The following is a 17,392-nucleotide window of genomic DNA, read 5'->3' on the forward strand; positions in this document are numbered from 1 at the left end:
GATCTTTGCACCTGACACTGGTGGAAGAGAGATGGCTTATCTGAGGGTGGCAGGCACAGGATTTCTTGCCACATTCCTGTCCCCTCGTCTTCTCTCGTCCGTGAGGACCAGGGACATTTAACAATTGCCCTCAGAGTCATTTCTCTTCTTCCTGCCATCCCTCCCAGCCCTTCCTGATTTTAGCCCCTGGTTTTAGACTCGTCTTCTCTTATCTTGGTTCATGGCCTCTCCCCTCTGCCACTTAGCTTCTTGCACAGCACCCTCATTGATTGTGGTTCAGAGTCCCAGTTCCTAGCTCCCACCAGTCCTTAGCGTGGTCCTGAGCCTGGAGCCCACTTCCTCTGAGCCCACATGGGCTGTCCCTAGTCTAGGTGATGCCGGGCTCAGGCCTTATGGGAGGGGTTCAGCAGACTAAACTCAGGAATGTGGGTTAGACATCCTGGATGTCTCACTGCTGCCTGCAATTATGGGCCTAAATGGCTCCCCTGCTTGGTGAAAGCATTGCCCCCAGGGCTGACTTTTAACTCCTCTCCTGGCCTGTTATTTCTCTGCTCAGGTCTGCAAGTTTGAAGCTGTCAGGGAACAATCAGCCCCTTTGCTGGAGGAGGGCTGGGCCGCCCACCCTACGTCAGTGTCCTCAGAAAACAGTCTGGTTTTGGGAGGGGATGGTATCGCCTTGAATGACATACAGAGTAGGGAGGATGGACACAGCTTCTGCCCAGGGGCTTGGGCTTCTCAAGGAAGGCATCCCAGCATGAGGCCAGAGGAAATGGGCAGAAAGACCAGGAAGGAATCTAGCCAGCAGTTGGTGCCCCCTCCATCCCTCCCATCTCCCAAGTCCAGCATTCTCCGTTCTGAGGGAAATGGGGAGGGTCTGATGTGCACTGGGGACTGCATCCCCATTCCAAACAGAGGGCTGGACACCGAACACATTCCACATGCATTTAATAGACACATTCCAGGGAGGGAATGTGTCTCACTCCCAGCAGGCAGCTCATAAGCACCATGAGACAGGTGGGGCTGACAGCCTGGCATTGAGATGGCCTGGAAAACACTGACTCCCTAACTCTGCAACTGGAAAGTGGGGAGAAAGAAGGAGGAGCTGAAGCAGGGGAGGTCTCTGCACGATAAGCTGAATGTGAATCTTGAAGGAGGGCGGGCAGTGGCACAGGGAGGGGACAGGAGCACTGTGGGGACTGCCAGGAGGGCAGAGGCTGGCTTAAGTTGGGGAATGGGGTTTAGCCAGGGCACCAGGCTTCCTTCCCAGCAGCACGGGCAGGCCTTGTGGAAGGGGAGAAGAAGGAGAAGGACCCAGGTATCCTGTCTGCGAGTGCAGGCAGGCCAGGTCTGCAAGCAGGCAGGCTTCAGGGCAGGGGTGAGGAAGCGAGGTGGCTGCACTTAATGCTTGTAGCTCTTCCGGCTGGAGGATGTGGTGGAGACAAACTTGACACTGGAGCCACTGCCCCCGAGGCCCCGGCTGCTACTGGCACTGAAGCTGGAGCCACCCAGGCCTGCACCCAGGTTGTGCCCGGTGCTGGTGGTGAAGGAGTAGCCGCTGCCCCCACCTAGACCCAGGCTTCCACCTCCAGTGCTGCTACCACCGCCGTAGCCGCTGGAAACAGTGGAGGTGACCACAGCTGCCAGAGGAGAGGAGACATAGTCAGAATCAAGGGCAGGAGAGAAGACACCTAGGGTGTCAGGGCCTGTGCCCTTAAGTCTGTGGGTGGGGGGTGGGGGTGGGGGTGGGGATAGGGTTGTCTGGTCAGGCGGCTGCTTTATTCCCTGCCCACTTGTTGAGATCTCTGTCCTGTGCTCAGCCTCGTTTTCCCTGGGCTGTAATGCCAGGCGCTTCCCAGTCTGGAATGTCTTCCTGCCTCCCCTCTGCTACTTGGTGCCTCGCTTCCTTCCAGAACTTAATGGAGACTTCTGTCCTCCAGGCCGCTATCCCATCACACTCGCCTGTGGCTCTGTCCTCGTCTCTCTCCGTGGGCCTGGCTCTGGTGTCTCCTTTCCTTCTCAACGGCATGTACATGCCTCCCTTAGTGTCCCCAGCCCCCACACCCTGAATCCCAGAGTGGGGCTGGAGTCATCTTGATAGACTGAGGGACAGATGACCCATTGGCTGGCCAACTCTGCTCCCATTCTACCCCCAACCTGTCTTTTCCTAACTTTTATAACCACCCAATCACCTTCAATATTCAGTACCCTATCTGGGGCTCTTCAGAAGGGAAACTAAAATAAAAATGGACTCTGTTATAGAATGAGTTGTGTCTTCCAAAAAAATGTGTTGAAATCTTAACACATGGCTGTGAATGAAACCTTATATGGAAATGGGACCTTGCAGACAGAATCAAGTTAAGAGAAAATCATTAAGGAGGGCACTACCCCAGTATGACTGGTGTCCTTCTAAGAAGAGGAAAGGCATCCATGTGAAGACAGACACATAGAGAAAGGGCCAGGTGATCACAGAGACAGCAATCAGAATGATGCAGGGCAAGGAACACCAAGAGTTGATAGCCACCTCTGGAAGCTAGGAAGAGGTGAGGAAGGAGTCCCCTCCAAGTGTCAGAGGGAGCAAGGCCTTGTCGACGCCTCCGCTTTGAATTGCTAGTCTCTAGAACCGTGAGACCCTACATTTCTGTGTTAAGCCACCCAGTTTGTGGTACTGTGTTGCTGCCCTAGATAACAAACAGAGACTTTCAGGTGCATTCAAGAGAAAAGAAACTTTAGAGGTTATACCATTCATCCCCAAAACTGGCTTTGAGGGTCTCTGGAGCCACTAGCCAAGGGTATCAGCGAGGGAGGACACCTGGGTAGTTCAGAGGGCTCTGGCTTTTAGAATCATCAGTTACAATAATCAGTGCTTTTGTGAATCCCGCATTAATGAAAACCAAACTCACTCATACACTGTGAAAGTCATGTCTGTTAGCCTCACGATGCCAGCACTGAGCTCTGTGAATGAGTGTTCTTCACACTGCCGGGCCATTCCAGCTTGCCAACACCCTTCCTTGTTCCTGAGCAGTGGCACCCAAATACCCTGTCTTATGTGCTCTCACTACCTTGGAAAACCTTGGTAACCTTCTGTCGTTCATGCTCTGCAGAGCATAACTGAGCGGTAGGGCTTCTCTCTACACTGTTCTGGAAAGGGGCTGCCTTACAGCAAGGACCTTGGACCCAGTGCAAAGGCTCCCTTTGAGGGCCAAGGGCAGACCAGGGTTTCATAAATCCCGTCTGTGCTAAATGCTCATCTCTGAGCTAGACCTGCACCCCCAGCAAGAAAGGTGTGGAATCCCGGGAGGTGGGGGTGGAAGCTGTGTGTTTTCTAAACCCATGCAGAAGAATTCCAGCAAACCTCCTATCACCCTCTCTGTGGTGTCTTTCACTTGAAAAGAGGTTAAACTTGGGACATCAAAGATTCTCTCTTAAAAAAAAATTGCAGGGGTGCCTGAGTGGCTCAGACCGTTAAGTATCTGACTCTTGGTTTCAGCTCAGGTCATTAACTCATGGTTCTGGAGTTCAGCCCCACACTGGGCTCTCTGATGTCAGTGGGGAGCCCGCTTTGGACCCTCTGTCTTGCTCTCTCCTCCCCTCCCCACCTTGCATGCTCACACACACTTTCTCTTAAAAAAAAAAAAAAAAGACTCCCAATATGGCTCTCATTTTAAAGAAGTTAAGACCTCAGACCTCAAATGAACCTGATTCGTGGGCTCCCTTCCAATGCCACATGCACGCCCTCCAGCCTCCCACACGATACCTGTCCCCAACCACATGCACACCAAATGACGTGAGAGGATGTCATACTCACAGATGTTAACTGGAGAAACACCCTCACCACTCAGCCTGGTTGGGAGGAAGGGGGAGAAGGAAGGTTACTATTACGTCCAGCAGCTTGTGGGCATTTGAAACAACATTTCTGCAATTAAGTGCATTCAAGAACCCTTTATTATTTTTATTGCAGAAGTAATGGAGTTTGAAATTATTTAAATACTAGTAGTATTGAAAACAATAATCTAATGAATGAAATAATGTGGAGTTTGAGGTTCTTAGGAGTAAACCCTGTAATCTCAAAGGCACATTTTTTTGGTTCAAACTAGGTAGACACCTGGAGAAAATTAAAGCTAATCATACACTAGGGTCAGTTGGAAAGGCAGGGCTTGTTAAGGAACAAGGAGATTTCTCTCTCAACAATGGACTGTTGTCATGCACTGGGCAGTGCTGAGGTGATTATAGGTGTGGAGAAGAGTCTGAGTCATAAACATAACAATAACAATAATCAGCCTATTATTGTAGCAACTAGAGTAATTTTGCTTTACCATGCTAAGGACAGAACTGGCATTCATTCATAAACACATACTTAGAACATTGAAAGGACCTGTTACCTACATTATGCTGTTTAATTCTCTCAGTGACCCCATTAAGTAGGTATTATGATCTCAGTTTGATGGATAGGGAAATGGAAGCACGGAGAAGCTGACAAAGTTGCCCAGTTTTGAAGCCAGACTCATCTGAGTCCAAAGCCCGTATCTCCAGCCACTAAACTGAGTGATTGCTAAGATTTTCTCAACACTTACTATGTACCATGCATTGTTCCAAGAACTTTATGTGCATTTCCTTGTTTCAACCCTCTGAGTAACGTACGAGATAGAAACCATGGTTATCGTCACTTTACAGATGAGGAATGGAATGGTAAAGTAATCTGCCCTCTGTCACACAGCTGGTAATTGGCAGAGCGCAAAGGTCCCACCAAGCTTTGGGGCTCTGATGGTTTGGCCTCTTTATTCCATCACTGAATAAACTGAGGACCAGAGAAGGGATACTGACTTCCCTAAGGTTATGCGGCTAGTTTGTGGTAGGTCTGTACGCCCAGATCCCGGGACAATTTATTCTCAGCCCAGAGCCTTTCATACCACATATCCAGACCTGCCACATAACCCAAATTCTCCTTTGATAGAATTTGATTACCTAGGACCTGATCAGATCCTAGATTTCTACGGGTTGCCCAAAGCAGTTGTACTTCAAATAATGATTTACTGGCCTGGAAAGAAATTATGCCTGTTTTCTTTTTCTTTCTCATAGTCCAGTTCCACCTGCATTTTGCTCCCTTTTCCAGGAGAGAAGGGGGCCACAGCAACCCGAGCCCCTAGAAATGCTCCAGCAGCTGGAATAGAGCAGGTGCATAGCCCCCCACCTGCATTCCTCGCCCTCCAGCAGCTTGCGGTAGGTGGCAATCTCCACATCCAGGGCCAGCTTCACGTTCATGAGCTCCTGGTACTCCCGCAGCAGCCGGGCCATGTCCTGCTTGGCCTTCTGCAGGGCCTCCTCCAGCTCTACTAGCTTGGCTCGCGCATCCTTGAGGGCCAGCTCTCCACGCTGTTCTGCGTCAGCAATGGCCGTTTGCAGGCTGGAACACTATAAGAAAAGGAGGAAGCCGTGAGCTTTACTGACAGCCCCTGGAGGTGCAGCGCTTTTTGGGCAGGGGTCCTGGAAGCATGGCAGAATGACCCAGGAGAAATGAGTGTGCAAGGAGCTCTCGGCTCTGCCCAAACTCCACCTGCTTCTTGACGCTGTCGATCTCAGCTCTCAGCCTCTGGATCATCCGGTTCATCTCCGAGATCTCTTGCTTGGTGTTGCGGAGATCATCCCCGTGCCGGCCCGCTGTGACCTGCAGCTCCTCGTACTGATGGAATTAGAGCAGACTCAGTCACTGCATCAGACGCCTGGGCTGGGCACTCCCTGTGTGCACAGCCTGGCTCTCAGTGCCACCAGCAGGCCCACCCATTCACTGATCATTCACACATTCCCTTGCTCATTCACTGAGGTGCTACTTCTTAGGCACATCTACTTGCCAGGCATGTGCTAGGCTCTGGGAATATCAAAGAGAGCATAATCAGACCCTTGCTTAGAGTTTATTGGGGGAGATAGACCTTAAATAAATTAGCATATTATTGAGTTGATATTTCCAAATTGGGATAAGTTCCCCTTAGGGAGTGAACAGGGGAGTGTAACAAAGGAATCTGACCCAGATATGGAAGTTGTGGGGATGGGCCCAGGGAAGTCCTTCCAAAGATGGAGGTGCTCTGGCTGCGTGTTGAAAGATGGGAAGGGGTGACCTAAGTCACAGGCTGGGGAGAAAACATTCCAGAGAGAGGAAATAGCCTGTGTGAAGACCCTACAGCAGGAAGGAGCATGGTGAACTGTAGGAGTGGGAAGGTGACTTGGTCACTGTCCTTGGGGCTTTCAGTCAAGGGGCATACATCCAGACCAATGTGACCATGAATTTTGGTAGTCCTCCAGATGTCAGTGCTGGGGGAGCAGGGGTGTGCTGCAGGGAATCCGAGTTGGATGGAGCCGGGCCGGGGGGCACAGTTCTGAAGACTTTGTAACAAAATCCCACGTCTGAGGGAGCTCTCCATCTGGTGGTGCATATCCAGGATGCACTCATTTAGGAGAAACAAACGCCCCCTGTCTCTTGCCCACACCTTTACCAAGGAAGAAGAGTCCCTGCTGGAAGGAAGATCTGTCTGGCTTTGAAAGCGCTGAGTGGCCCAGCTGCTCTGTTTCTAGATATACACGGTTAAAGGGAACAACAGGCCCCGCCCCCAAAGAGAATTGTTCACTGTAAATCAGCTACTATGAATTTCAGCTTAAGCGCATCCCACCTCCACTCACTGTCTGTCTCTGCCTCCACTCTGTGCACACGTGGCACCTGACACCCTCTTCCTTCCTTCCTACCACGTTGCAGGGATAGGGGCTAAGGGAGTGCACTGAGTGTGGCAAAAGATGGAATGCCACATGCAAGTGAGCTCCTGAGTCTGAAAGGGGCCTGGATTTGTCAGGGAGCTGATCTCATGGATTGGACTATCCAGTCTACCACACCCTCCAAAGCCAAACCTTCTTCTGGCCATCTGTGACTTTGGACAGTAGCTCTCCATGGTCATCCCCACACCCCTCTTCCTGATACAACCTCTCTTGCTTGGCTAAGTGCCCATTTCTGCCTTCTAGCCCCACAGGACTGCTTATTCAGCCTTAAATACCATCTCCGTCCTTGGTAAGCTATTGTCCATGGATGCTTCCAAATGGACTGAAGACCCACCTCTTCTTGGAGGCTTTTTATTAACATGGTCTTTTCCCTTTCTTGACGCCCCCCCTTCCATTTACTTCATGGTCTCTCACACCAAAAATAAACTGTTTGCAGTTTATTTAGTTACAACTCTGTAACCCTACTTGACATACATGTGTCGAATGAATAAGCCATTTAGAAATAGCTTTATGACTATTTCTTGGTTGTTTCGGAGTCTCACCCAGCCCCAACGAAATCATAAGTGACGTGGGGACGATGGCTGTCCTGAGCACTCAGCATTGCCTGACCACATATCAATGTGTATGGTTGGGTTTCCATACGCATTTCAGGTTGACTTTGCATAGCACCAGACACATCTGCCATGTTGAAATGAACAGAAATGCTCATGTATTTCCCGAGGTTTGTGGCTAATAGTTACATGCTTATTTGGGGCTTCTGATAACACTAGTCCCAGAACCTATCACAGAGGTGCCCACACTCACCTTGGTCTGGTACCAGGACTCAGCCTCGGCCCGGCTGCGGTTGGCAATGTCCTCATACTGAGCCTTGACCTCAGCGATGATGCTGTCCAGGTCAAGGCTGCGGTTGTTGTCCATGGACAGGACCACAGATGTGTCACTGACCTGGGTCTGCATCTGGGACAGCTCCTGCAGAGCCAGTAAACTCAGCGTCACCAAGGCATGAAAAGGAGGGATCTTGAAATCACACAATTGACTACCCATCTAGGTCAGGAATCCTTTCTTTGGCATCCCTGGAAGGGGTTCTTCCAACCCTTCCCTGGGCACTCACAGCTATTTATGGACTCCTATGCCAATCGCTGAGAAGCTTCTGGGTCACAGATCAGTGTGATGGGGGTGTGTCCCCCAGCATAGCTTCCCAAGACCCCTACCTGTGTGTTTTCCTTGGGCATGAAGGGTGGCTCAGTGTTCTCTGGTCCAAATTATACTAAGCTGAATATGACATGTTGATTGATATGCCAGCATAAAATGTTTCTTTAGGATAGAGTGAGGTTTAGGACCCTGTTGCCCCCCATACAATGTGACTTCATCACTCTCTACTTCTCTCTCCCCTTTAAAGACCCAGGTCTCTGCCTTCACAGTGGCAGTGCTGAGAATGAGGCATATTCAGAGGGCAAGAAGCACCCTGACCAATGAGCTGAGGGGCAGTTGGCATTTTTGAACTTTTTTGGGAGGGGAGAGGGAGAGGTGGTCTTAATTCTGTGGGAATGCTACCCAGGGACTTGGGATTCGAGAATTGGCACTCCCTCCTTGCTATGCTATGGGGTGGAGGTTTGAAGCCTTGGAGCTGGAGTAGGGTTTAAGGTGGCAAGATTTCAAGCAGTTCTCCCAGGTCCCCATGATCACCCCAGCCCCATCTTAGAGTATCTGGGCAAGATGTTGGGTGGAGTCCCTATATAGATAACATTGTCTGCAGCATCTTTTTCTTTCCAGGCTCCAGACCTAGGAGGGACAAAAACATTTTCAGGCTCTTACCGCCTCAAAGAGCATCCGTAAGAAGTTGATCTCATCTGTCAGAGAATTGACCTTGGCCTCCAGTTCTACCTTGTTCATGTAGGCTGAGTCCACGTCCTAGAACAACAGCACAAGATCCTTCTCTGACACCACAGCCCCAAGCAGTGAGTCCAGAAGAAGTTGGACGGACTCCTCCCTGGCCCTCCCAGGTTAGATTTTAGCAAACTCTGAGTCTGGGGTTTGGGGTTGGGGTGGGCGACTGCAGAGAATGGGAGCTTGAGTTCCCTGAGCTCACAGAAATCCAAGCAGGGTCAGTGGGACCATAAATACAGAGGGAGCCTTTTGGCAGGTTTGAGCTCTCCAGATACTGTCAAGGGTTATGGGACATTTCTTGGGAGTCCCAAGGGTTGAGTCACCCCACACTCCAAGATTCAGTTTCGAATCTTCTCCTTTGAGAGACTTTTCCACCTACCTTCTTCAGGGCCACAAACTCATTCTCAGCAGTGGTGCGCTTGTTAATTTCATCCTCGTACCTGTAAGCACAGAGAAGAGGAGGCGTGATGTTGAGCAAGTGTTCGGTTGAATTCTTCCAGGCTGAAATCTTCCCTTGCTTCTGGTGTAGCAAGAGTTCAGAGACCTCAAAGCCTTTCCAGCTCTTCCACTGACCTGTGTGTGACTTCGGGTGATTCACTTAACCTCTATTTCTCCTTCTATAAAAGGGGAAATCATTTCTTCTGCCAGAAGTTTTTTTTCTTCTTTCTTTTGTAAGACTAGAAGGGGAGCATGGAACTTATAGGAATAGAAATGTGTACTTATGCAACTCCATCATCTTAGAGATGCACAATTCCAATATTTAAAAAAATTTTGTTGGGTAGGGGTGCCTGAGTGGCTTAGTCAGTTGAGCATCTGACTCTTGATTTCAGTTCAGATCACGATCCCAGGGTTGTGGGATGGAGCCCCGCGTCGGGCTTAAGATTCTCTCTCCTCTCTCCCTTTGCCCCCTCCCCTGCTTGTTCTCTCTCTGAAAGAAAAAAAATTAATTTTATGAGGTAAAATTTGTCTGTTCAGGAAACTGTTCTGGAAGATTCTGATGAATTTTCACCAAACCTCAGAGCAGCTGTATAAGTAGTATGCTTTTAGTAAGTAGAGTAGTAGCTCCACCTCAGAAGCCAAGGGTAAGCCAGCTAAAGGGTTAGGGAGGATCATCCCTTTTTGTTGGATACCTCAAGTACTGCAGCCTGGATGATGGCCAGTGAAATTTTGCCTCCCCCAGGAGGATCACCTTGTTTACACTCAAAAGCATTTGCCCTGGAAATGCACCATTTCAATAGTAGAGCCCACATCCAGCAGAACTAAAGAATATGCTGGCTGTGAAATAGTATTATGCTTTCCAGAGTAGCAATGTTGTGTTTGATGATGCACACATCCCTTTGAGGTCATGTGGACAGATTAAAATAGACTTCTTGTTAATAGTGATGCATGAGATGGGAGTCCGTTTGTTATCCCACACCATGCTGTCTTCATCTCACGGGATATTGACTGCAGGTTCCAAATCACCCTGCTGGCACTGGCATTGGCTCCTTTGCACCCAGCTGGTCCTTATAAATAGGAGCCCTGGCATGACTGTGTGTGACCAGGAGCCCATCTCCCACTTACCTGACTTTGAAATCTTCCACAATATCCTGCATATTCCTCAGCTCAGCGTCCAGCCTGCCCCTCTCAGTGGTGACGCTGTCCAGCTGCCGGCGGAGGTCATTGATGTAGGCCTCGAAGAAGGGCTCCAGGTTTTGCCTCACCGTCTTGGAGCCCTGCTCTTGGAGGAGCTCCCACTTGGTCTCCAAGACCTTGTTCTGCTGCTCCAGGAACCGCACCTGCAGGGAGGGAGCAGGAAATCTTGAGAAACTGGGGAGGCAGAGCCAGACCCTCCAGTTAATAAGGGGGAGAAGAAAAATATGCTTTTTACCTGATACCCATCTGTCAGCTACATAATTGACATCTCCAAATGGAAATGAGAGAGCCCTTGAAGCTACCCCCACAGTTCTCTGGGGCTTCCATAGAACTGGTGTGCTCAGCTCAGAGGTCTCTTTGGGGAGACTCTACTCTTGGGTTGAGGGTCTGGACAACACTTGTTCTGGGTTAGGTTAGTTTGCTCAGTGGAAACTTTCTGTGGAGAACAAGTTAACTCTTCCTTCAGAGTTGGCTGAACCAGCCTGGTGGCTCCCAGGGAGGATGAGGGAAATTTCCACAAGGACCTGTGGGGTGATCTGGCCCCACTCGCAAGGGACCTGTCCAGGGGACGGCTCTTCCATAGGGTGTCCTGGTGGGGGCCTGTCCAAGAGTTCCTGCTACCCGGACCCAATGGCACAGATGCAGCCCCCGCCTCACCTTGTCGATGAAGGAGGCGAACTTGTTGTTGAGGGTCTTGATCTGCTCCCGCTCCTCTTTCCGCACCCGCTGGATGGAGGGGTCGATTTGTAGGTTGAGGGGAGTCAGGAGGCTCTGGTTGACGGTGACCTCTTGGATGCCTCCAGGGGGGCAGACGGGGAAGCCTGAGGCCCCATAGCCTCCTCCGGCTCCGCCCCCATTGCCAAATCCACTGGCGACCCCAAACCCGCTGCCAGCCCTGCCGCCAAAGCCACTCCGGAAGCTGCCGCCGCACCCCCCGATGGAGACCCGCCTGGTGCCCCCCAGGTTGTAGAGGCTGCGGCTCCCGAAGCCTGCCCCAGCGCTGCTCATTCTTCCCAGCCCCGCGCTGCCTCCCGTGGAGCGGGCCACGGAGACCGAGCTGAAGCGGGAGCGGCCGGTGGCAGGGGTGGTGGCCGAGGCTGTGCTGAAGCCCCTGCGGCTGCCGGTCTGGAAAGTGATGCTGGACTGCCTGGACATGGTGGCTGAGCGAGGCTGGCAACGACAGCTCCCGACACGGGTGCGCGTGAAGGGGGATGGAAGAGACCGGGCATCTGGGGCGCCCTGGGCCGCCAGGGCTTTTATGGGTCTCGGGGAGGGGCGGGCACTGCTGATGGAGGCCTCTGATGGCATCCCCCAGGCATTCGCCAACCCTGAGCTCACCCTCAGCGCCCCTCGGAAACACCGGCAAGGCCACTGGTTGGTTCCCCTGGCATCCCTCCCCCACGTGGAAACTGCTTTCCAGTCGCAACTTGATCAGCAGACGAATGAGAGGCACGCTAATTGCTTTCAGTCATGTCCTAATCATGCATCTCCTAATGGGCTTTAAAAACACCACCTCATTTCTAAACCGCTTTCTTAGGCCTGGGACCCACTCCCTCCTGTGCAAACATTGTGTGTCAAAACAAGTGACTGCGATTCCCCTTCCCCGTTTCCCAGGCCTTCTTCCTTGGCCCGGCATCCTGTTCCTGAGCGTTTCCTCGGGAATTACTGCCTGCGCCCCCTCCTGCAGCTGGCCTTCCAGGTCCTGAAAGGCCCGCTGCACACATCTTTCTTGGGAAAGCACCTGGTTTTGATTGCCCCTTTCTTTTCCTCAGAAGCTGCCCTCTCCGTTGTGCAGGTCACACCTGACCTTCTGGAGCAGAAGCTTGTGCGTGCACGCACACGTACGTCCTGTCTGTTCCCCTGTGGTGCTCTGGGGAACAGACCCTCTGTCTGCTGGGGAAGGTTGTGGGTGGACCGAGATAGGTTTGAATCCCGGCCCGCCACTTACTAGTTGTGGCACCCTGGGCCAGTCACGAACCTCCTCCGAGCCTCAGTGCTGGTATCTGTGAAGTGGGGTCTGTGATGAGGATTCATGTGCGAAAACAGCTTCTGCAAGGCCTAGGGGCGTGCAAATGCTGAGTGAATGCTTGGTGAGTCTTCTCTCCCTCTGGGACCATCAAGCACAGATGAGAGGAGAGCCCGTCCCATGGCAATTCTGGTGGGGATTCAAAAGGAACACAATATACATTCTTTTTCTTTAGTAACAGGCCCGTGGTCCTGCTGGGAAGACAGAACTGAAGCACATTAATGTATAAAAAGGTGCTTTTTCAATAAAAGTGTTTATAAAGCTCTACCCGCCCCCCCCCCAGCTCTGTCTGAGGCCGCCTTATTCCAGAAGCCTCCCAGACTGGCCCCTGCTCCCTGGCACTCAATCTTCACCAGAAGAGCTCCAGTGGTTGCAGCGTGGAGGGGGCCCAAGACACCTGTGTTGTTTCCCCTGTTCATCTTGTTGACTGAACTGCACCTCCCCGTCAGTCTAAACCAATAGGAAGTCTCCAAGCTCCTTATCTCCTCCTTTCCTGTGCCTCATTTCCCTGCCTCTACCGCAGGGGGAAGCCAGACAGAGAAACTGTTTGATTTTCTTTGATCTGGCTGGCTTCTTACTACTTGAAGTGGTTTTGAGAGATAGCATAGCGAGAGAGGAACCGAAATGCATTCAGTCTGCTTGAAACTGAGCTCCTGAATGGTAAATCGAGCAGAACCTGTGGTGCCTAGCTATGGAGAAGCAGATCCAGATTCCATGATCTTCCCACACAGGTGTCCTTCCAGAGACACACATGTGATGATGGCTTGGCAGACTCTCACCTGCCTGGAATGGCAGCTTGGCACTTGGAGTGGTGGCTCTCTGTTCTCTGAGCTATTTCCTCCTTGGGGCTGAGGCGGGAGGGGTGGGGGGGAGGCTCGCCTCCATCGAGAGATTGTTTGAGAGTCTCAGTTTCCACAGGGAACCTATGAATCATAGCTTTTGTTGATACAGGGCAAGAGGAGCATAGGCGCTCTCTCACCTGGTTGCCAGTGTGCCTAGGTCCCAGCCGGGTGGTGCACGCATCTGGGGCGGAAAAAATAATTGTCTTTGTTTTCTGTATTCATTGCATGATAATTTTTCTCCCAGAGAAGAGGCATTTGTTTCCTGACCTGTGCTGAGTAAGCCCTTCAGAGCTCTCCATGGAACAAAGGCCAGTGGAGGGTCAGGGCTTAGAGAGTGCCTAGCCCATGCCCACGGGAACGGGTCCCACCACCGCTTTTTCCCATCATGCTTCCTGTGTGGGAGCTGACTCCTATCTGCCTTCCTTCCTGGATCATTCCTTTCTTCCCCATGGCCTCTCCTGGGAGCCCTATTCCCAGGCATTGCCCACACATTTTGTTTCCGTTTGCCTCTCATCCAGGGCTGCCCACTTCTTTCTCTTCCTCCTCTCTCTAATTTTTCTACTCGGACTGTTGTTTCCAGAGCTGGACTGTCTCGCTCACTGACTTTGGTGACATAGAAGGAAATGGATAAGTCTTTCACTTCTTTTCCTGGTTCACTCCCTTGTCCATGACCTTTGACCTTCAGTATGACATTTTTCCCAAGTGAACAACATTGACATGAATAGCTAGGACACCCCGGACTCCCTGACGGCCTGCGTCACCGTCCCCTTTAAAGCCTCAGAACTTGAGACTATTAATACCTTCTTCTTTCCTTTCTGCCAAGGGAAGTTTTCTGTTTTGATTTTCACTTCGTTTATAATTCCACCCCAAACTCACCCCCAAGAAGGCTTCTCAGATAAACTGTACCCAAGTACTGACCCCTTTATGCCTGTTTCCTGAGACCTTCTGTGCTTGGCTTGCAGGTCAGTGTATTTTTCCACCACTATGGTTTTCTGGTGATCTGGGGGCTGGTTTATCTCTGAGGGTTAAGGGTATTTTTCTTTCTCCCCAACTTGCCTCCTAACACCCTAAATGGAATGTGGCAGAAGTTCACCCAAGCTAGGTTGTCTAGTTTTTTATTTTTATTTTTTAAAGTTTATTTTGAGGGGGGTGGGTAGAGAGAATCCCAAGCAGGCTCCACTCTGTCAGCACAGAGCCCGACACAGGGCTTGATCTCATGACCATGAGACTATGACCTGAGCCGAAATCAAGAGTCGGACGCTGAACTACCCAGGCTCCCCTAGGTTCTCTAGTTTAGAGAAGAGCTACATATTTGTCTCTGTTCTGCGATTCTCCAGGGTCTCTCCAACTCAATGTTACTGGGTCTGTCGGGAGGAATTTTCTTGAAGTTTTGGGGAGTGCTGGATCAAGAACTATGGTGTGTGCTCTGGTGCCCCAGGTTGGGAGGCCAAACTCTTTGATTTCCCTGTTCCCTGCCCATCCTGCTCAGGGTGGTCTCTCCCATCCCCTGGGTGACACGGAGGCCCTTGGCTGTGGTGAATTTCAAGGAGACTGGGCTGGGGTGGCAACCTGGGCTGTGGAGTTGGGTAGAGAAGGAGAGGAAGGCATGGAGGCACGCCTCCCAAGGCCAAAGGAGTGGGGAGAGGGGCACCCCAAGGAGCTTTGGCTTCCAACCAGGCCAAGGTCAGAGAAGGGCAGGCTGCATGGGGACAGAGAGGATTAAGTCATTCCTTAGGTCAGACTGTTTTGATGCACAGAGCCAAGTCCCTGCGTACAGTATCAGAGGACCCAGGCCCCAAGCCACCCAGCCCCCATGGCTCAATACACTGGGATGGACCGCTCCCACTATCTTGGGGAGTCCCACCTTTAGTTAATGACTATTTATCAGTCCCTACCATGTGCCAGATGCTCCCTGTACCTACTATGTGCCAGATGCATGGGAGGTACATCAGTGAACAAAGCAGACACAATCGCTTCTTCCTGGAGTATACACTGAGGCAGAGAGGGGAGCTGAGGCTGCAGGGGCAGTCACAGGTGGCTCTGCCAGTTACAGCCCCCAGGGGCTGAGAGGAGAGAAGATAATTCTGTTGTCGCAGTGCCTGAGACAAAGCAAGCAGGAACACTTTCCCACCTTGGCTATTCATGCATGCCAGGGCAGCTGACTTCCTTCATGTTTGGTACCTCTAAGAGGCACCACCTGACCTGCCTCTAAGGGGGTCGGACCCTCCACCCCACGGCTCCCTTTGCTCCTGAATTCAGTGGCAATAATTGCTCTCCAAAGGGCACTGCATGTGGCAGTCAATCTTAAGAAATCACCAAGATTCATGACTTGGGACATCCACTTGGGACAAAACCTCGTTTGACCTGCTCCCTTCTGCCAACATAACCAGGCTGTGGTTTGATGGGCAGATGCATAGCCTTGTGCTGGTGGGCAGGCAGCCCTCAAGTCCCCTTCTGTCAATTTTAGCAAGAAAATGGGGTGTTCTTTTCATTCAAGCTTGTGGCTGAGAGAAGATGGATCAGCCCCCTTCCCTCCACAATCAAGTTCTTCAGGCACATCCAACAGACATGCAAAGCATGGACACTTGGACACACATGTCTTAAGAACGTTCACAAAACAATGGTCTAGATGCAACATGGCGGCAGTTGGGTGCATCTGGGTAGAGAAGTGACATGAAGGGGCAGAGTCAGGCATTTGGGGCCTGAAGGAACCTTAGAGATGAGGAAGGAAACCCAGGGCAAGAACTGTCAAAAGCCATGCAGCCATTTGGTACCCAGGCTGAAATTCTGATTCCTTTGGACGCTCACATTTGCCTGGAGCTTCCCTCACATCATAGCCAGTGCAAAAAGCACCTGTTGCCTGGGAAGCATACTCGGGGCCCCTCCTGGAGGGAGGGGGTGGGGTGATGCCAGCGTCTCAAGGGCCCCCCCGCCGTGGGCCCCTGCAGAAAGCAGGTGAAGGGATTTAGACAAGAACGGCTTCAGGTGTGTCTTGGCCAGCTGCCTCCGACCACTTTAATGGCTTCATTTGTTCCCAGGATCAGGGTGCTTCACCAAGTCTCTCTGGCTGGTGCTGAAGAGGAGCCTCCAAACAGGGACACTATTGTGAGAGGAAAGTAAGGGACAAAAGGAATACCCCTGTAGGTCTTCCTGGGCCTCTGTGAACAGAGAACTCGATACATAGAGACCCCGGCCGGATGGACATGGCTTGCAGCCTTGGCCTGTGGACATAGGCTGGGTGGTCTGGGTGATACTGGTGCATGGTGGGAGGCTGTTGACACCATCCCCTGGCTCCTTCCAGGGCTCGGGGGTGCCCATTGAGGTCTGGGGTGTGTGTAATCTGCTGGGCAGTAGCAGCCAGAAGCCATACCGGGCTTGGCATCACCTTTGTATCTCATAAACTTGGACATTACAGAAGGTCTTCCCTTCTTCTTGCTTTCCAGTGTCATTCTCTTACCCCGAGTGATCCCTGGGAGGCACTGCTGACTGGAGACTTCATACAACATGCATCTGTTCATTTGCTCATTTATTCTTTCAACAAATCTTCATGGGGACCCACGATGTATGAGGTCCTGGAAAAGGACCGAGAAGGAGGCGCCATCATCAGCACTGTTTCAGGGAAATAAACCATTATGACAGAGGGTTACCATATGCATACGAGTAGGTGCAGCATGTGCATGGGGGGCTCAGAGACACCTGGTAGGGACATGTCTTCCTCAGAGGCCAGGTGTGATCTAGGGTTGAGACCCCAGGCCCTTGCTCTTCACCTTCAGCTCCAGAAAAGCTCACGAAGTGCACCTTAAAGAGGTTCTCTATTTCTGGATGAGGAGAGTGAGGCCCAGAGTCCCATAAAGAATTGAGAGTAAAGCTGGAGCTGGGACTGTTGCCTCCTGTCCCCCCGCACAGAGCTTGGGCCACAATGCTCCCTATGTGCCAAACATACAGTCCTTGTTCTGTATGCTTCTCACCCCCAGGGGCCTGCTGGGCTTCAAGGAAGATCATTCTTTTTATATTTTTTTATAAAGTTTTAGCCTCTTGGAATAACTTGCAAAACCAGGAGACAGTATCTTCAATCTGTTTATATTTTTTAAATAAAATTTTAGCCTCTTGGGATAACTTGCAAAACCAGGAGACAATATTTTAATTCAGGCTGTGAGAAAGGTAAGATGGACACATATGGCACAGTGAAAGTCGTCTTAGATGCCATATAACAGAACTTAAAATATGCAGTCCGTGGGGGAAG

At 51.3% G+C, this 17,392-nt stretch overlaps 1 protein-coding gene across 1 annotated transcript; it reads right to left on the minus strand.

The window, feature by feature from the left end:
* Positions 1 to 1,398: 1,398 nt before the first annotated feature.
* On the minus strand, positions 1,399 to 11,436 carry LOC125170047 (keratin, type II cytoskeletal 75). The gene is made up of 9 exons (XM_047866159.1): positions 10,939 to 11,436; positions 10,210 to 10,424; positions 9,026 to 9,086; positions 8,575 to 8,670; positions 7,564 to 7,728; positions 5,552 to 5,677; positions 5,189 to 5,409; positions 3,806 to 3,840; positions 1,399 to 1,637 (listed from the first exon to the last, which is right to left on the minus strand). The coding sequence occupies exons 1-9, from the start codon at positions 11,434 to 11,436 to the stop codon at positions 1,399 to 1,401; spliced, it is 1,656 nt and encodes a 551-aa protein (XP_047722115.1).
* Between the last annotated feature and the right edge of the window lie 5,956 nt (positions 11,437 to 17,392).

The sequence above is a fragment of the Prionailurus viverrinus genome, chromosome B4, assembly GCF_022837055.1.
Source record: "Prionailurus viverrinus isolate Anna chromosome B4, UM_Priviv_1.0, whole genome shotgun sequence".
Classification (NCBI taxonomy): Eukaryota; Metazoa; Chordata; class Mammalia; order Carnivora; family Felidae; genus Prionailurus; species Prionailurus viverrinus.